The sequence below is a fragment of the Pundamilia nyererei genome, unplaced genomic scaffold (genome assembly GCF_000239375.1).
Source record: "Pundamilia nyererei isolate P.nyererei 1_Seehausen unplaced genomic scaffold, PunNye1.0 scaffold00169, whole genome shotgun sequence".
NCBI lineage: Eukaryota > Metazoa > Chordata > Actinopteri > Cichliformes > Cichlidae > Pundamilia > Pundamilia nyererei.
Window position 1 is genome coordinate 1,079,085 of NW_005187570.1, and position 3,557 is coordinate 1,082,641.

Here is a 3,557-nt window from a genome sequence, read left to right on the forward strand (position 1 = left end):
GGCTGAGACAGGAGCTTGAGAAGATGCGGAGGGTGAAGGCAACAGTAGTCCCTGTGGTAATCAGATTACTTGGGGCAGTGACCGCCAAACTGGGTGAGTGGTTCAAGCAGATTCAGGGAACGACATCCGAGATCTCTGTCCAGAAGAATGCAGTCCTATGAACAGCAAAATTATTGCACAAGACCCTCAAACTCCCAGGCCTCTAATACAGGACCCATGATCGAAGGATAAAGAGCGCCTTCAGGGGTGAGTTTGGATTATTCTTTTTTTTTTTTTGTAATATTTGCAGTGCCACGTAAAATCAAAACTTCCTACAGGCCTATTTTCTGAAAGAAATGCAAAACTGAAGTAAGAAAATGTGACCCACAAAAATATTTACAAAATGGTTACATTGTGACTTGAGACACTGACACCATAACAGGTTGCATGCAATTTAATGTAAAAGCTGGATTTAACAACTACCATAACATACAGTCAACATACACCTACCTATTTCCTAGATACGAACTTTTAACCTTAACATGAAATTCCACTGGATAAAAATATAAAATGTATGCCTCTTCTATATCATTCACAGTGGCCTGTCAAACTTGCATGTTCTGATATGTCCCAAAAGATGCCATTATGGCCAACACAATACGGGGCTTTTATTTCTTTCTTTCCTAGGATCAAAAATCATAATAAAAACACACGGAATTTTTATAAGGTTACATAAAACCAAATGCTAAATTCAGGTCACCATTTAACTAACTGATGAGAAGCTAGACAAGATTCAGTTACATTTTTAACACAAGTAAAATTTCATTACAACATTTGACAAAAAAAAAAATGCATATCTGTAATGCATTAAGAGAAAATATTAAGCTGGAAAGTGAACAACTGCATTAAAAACATAGTTTGCTGATTACACAGTACACATTTGCTTCTCTTGAGTACTGGCCTGTTCATGTCGTAGGAGATTTTAGGGTAGGCATACAGAAAAACAAAGGAAAATGTAAAATAGCAGAATTACAGATTGATGTTCCAGGTAACAGTACGCACTGAAATGATATTCAGCCTCCGATCTACTTCATCCTCGATATACTGCTATTACACATTTTCTAACTGAGCTTGCATTGGCCTGACATCAATGTCAATTTGTCATTTATCCTGATGAATTGCATCCAAAAAGATGATTCTGCATATCAACATTTGATGGTGAACACTAACATTAACATTACATGTCACTGCAAGAAATAGGGCCTACTTTGCAAAGTAGTAAAGTATAGTTTGGCGTGATGAAAGGGCATGTATATGTCAGACATTGATACATTCTTAGTCCTGTCTTACACTTGGATTTATTAAACATAACAAGTGGTTATAATTTTAGGGGCGGGGGGCCACATGTGGTTTTCACAGGCACCCATCCATTATTAGTTTCATGTTACACTGTGAAAGCCTCCTACTAGAAGCATATAATTGTGCAACTTAAATTGTGGAGGATCAACATGCTTTACATCTTGCTATTATATTATTTTGGCTTCTACAGTGCTATTTTTTTACGCTTTATTTTCTGTTTGAAAGTTACCATACCTGTGACAACTGCTTTTTAAGGGATGGGATGAAATGAGATGTGATGTTATTTCAACACCTCCTGTAGCACTATTAGAGGAGACAAGTTTAACTACATGCTCATGTTGTATCCATAGAAGAGATTGCTCTTTATACCAATTCTAAAGCTAAAGCTAGATGAGAGATTTGTAACCAATCACAGACAATCACTGACTCTCTGTCACCCACATCACTTTGGTCTGGCATCTTGCTTCCTGCACCTACTGACGTGACTGCACATACTGGTGTGAATTTCCCTGCTGTTTTACAGATTTGTGTTTAGTGTCATTATAAAATTTATTCAACATCAGTCTTGCTTCATAATTAACACAGCAAGTAGGTACAGGGTGACAAAGGAACTGACACACTTTCAAATCCATACATATTAAGAACACCACAAAAGTCCATTTCTCACTGGAAATAATTGAACACATTAGAATTATTCTCTTACATTGTTTCCATAAACTGGCAGTGACTTTACAATTGAATTTGAATTCACAGCTGTTGGCAGACAGAATGTGTTAAAGAATGCCAGGCACAGTAAAGGTGACAGGGAAAGAGAAGCTTGATCCTTGCAAAAGTGTTCACAGAACATTCTCTCGTTGGGTATGCCAAACAATTCTACCTGGAAAAACCTGGGAAAAAAACCACAAAACAAGTCTAAAAATAAGTACATCTCCCACTGGGAGTAACTTGTGAGAATTAAGTGTTTCCTGCATTCAAAATAACTTCACCTTAAAACAGGATTGAACAGTATCTTTAGGTTAAAAGTTTTAAATGAGCTGAGCTAACATACCACAAACAAGAAATTGGTTAAATTCAATGCACTTGTTTGATTCCATCCTTGAAGAAAATGAACAATAATACCAACTTGTTTGCATCACCCCTTTGTTTTTGCCAACACAGTTCCATTTCTCTGTACATGCTATGGAAAGGGATGCCAAGTAGATAACATATGAACTTAGTTCTCAAATATTTAATGGGGTTGGCTGGAAGTTCTTCAGTTCCTTTCAGGCACCTTAAACAACAATCACATCTCACTCTACTCCCTACCACCTGGAGAATGTTTCTAAGATACAGAGTCTTTGTTACCCACTGCTGAGCTCCCTCCACTTGTGACCAAATTACGGAGCAGTTTGCGTCGACCAGCTTGGTAGTCCTCCTCGTCAACATTGACTAACAGTTTTATAGCCTCGTGGCCTACAGCCTGTTTTAGGGAATCTGTGATAAAGACCCCTTTGAGGGCCTCTAACAATGATCCATTGATGTAGTCCCTCCAAAAGGCATCCAAGTAGGTGAGCTCAGAAAATTTGATGTCACAGATGATGGAGCCCAAGTCTCGCGATTTTAGGATAGTGTTGGCCTGGTTGAAGCGCTCAAATTGCCGCTCCACTGCCTCTTGCTTGTTGGAGAAGACGTTGCCCTGAAGTGCAGATTCATGCTGGCAGTACTCAGCACGAACTCGTAGACGAATATCTGAAAGGATTGAACAAAAACACAAAAAACAAGAGACTGTCAAAGTATTCTGGGCAACTTCTTTGTCATTAATTGTCTTGTAAATGTTGTACAAGATAATGATTATTTCAATCATTACAGTGTTAAAACAAACAAACAACAGAAGATATGCTTCAAACTCACACATCGCTTCTATAATATACCCTTCCTGATATTCCAAATAAAGCAACACTCCTAAAAGCAGCAGTCATATCAACTACAAATTACCACATGCTTTTTTCTGTTCAGTGCAATTTGTAGTAAATTGAGAGCTACAGAGCTCATAAACCACATGTGTAGTTTATTTAGGGGCGATTGTGGCTCAAGAGTTGGGAGTTCGCCTTGTAATCGGAAGGTTGCCGGTTCGAGCCCGGCTCGGACAGTCTCGGTCGTTGTGTCCTTGGGCAAGACACTTCACCCGTTGCCTACAGGTGGTGGTCAGAGGGCCCGGTGGCGCCAGTGTCCGGCAGCCT

The 3,557-nt window shown here is 39.0% G+C and overlaps 1 protein-coding gene across 1 annotated transcript in view; it reads right to left on the reverse strand.

Moving 5' to 3' along the window:
• Positions 1-424: 424 nt before the first annotated feature.
• The window catches only part of dedd (death effector domain containing), a 10,747-nt gene continuing 7,614 nt past the window's right edge, over positions 425-3,557 (reverse strand). Inside the window, exon 5 of the mRNA XM_005745902.1 lies at positions 425-3,066. Coding sequence (XP_005745959.1) covers positions 2,660-3,066 — 407 coding nt within the window. The 3' untranslated portion in view covers positions 425-2,659. The remainder of the gene's footprint in view (positions 3,067-3,557) is intronic.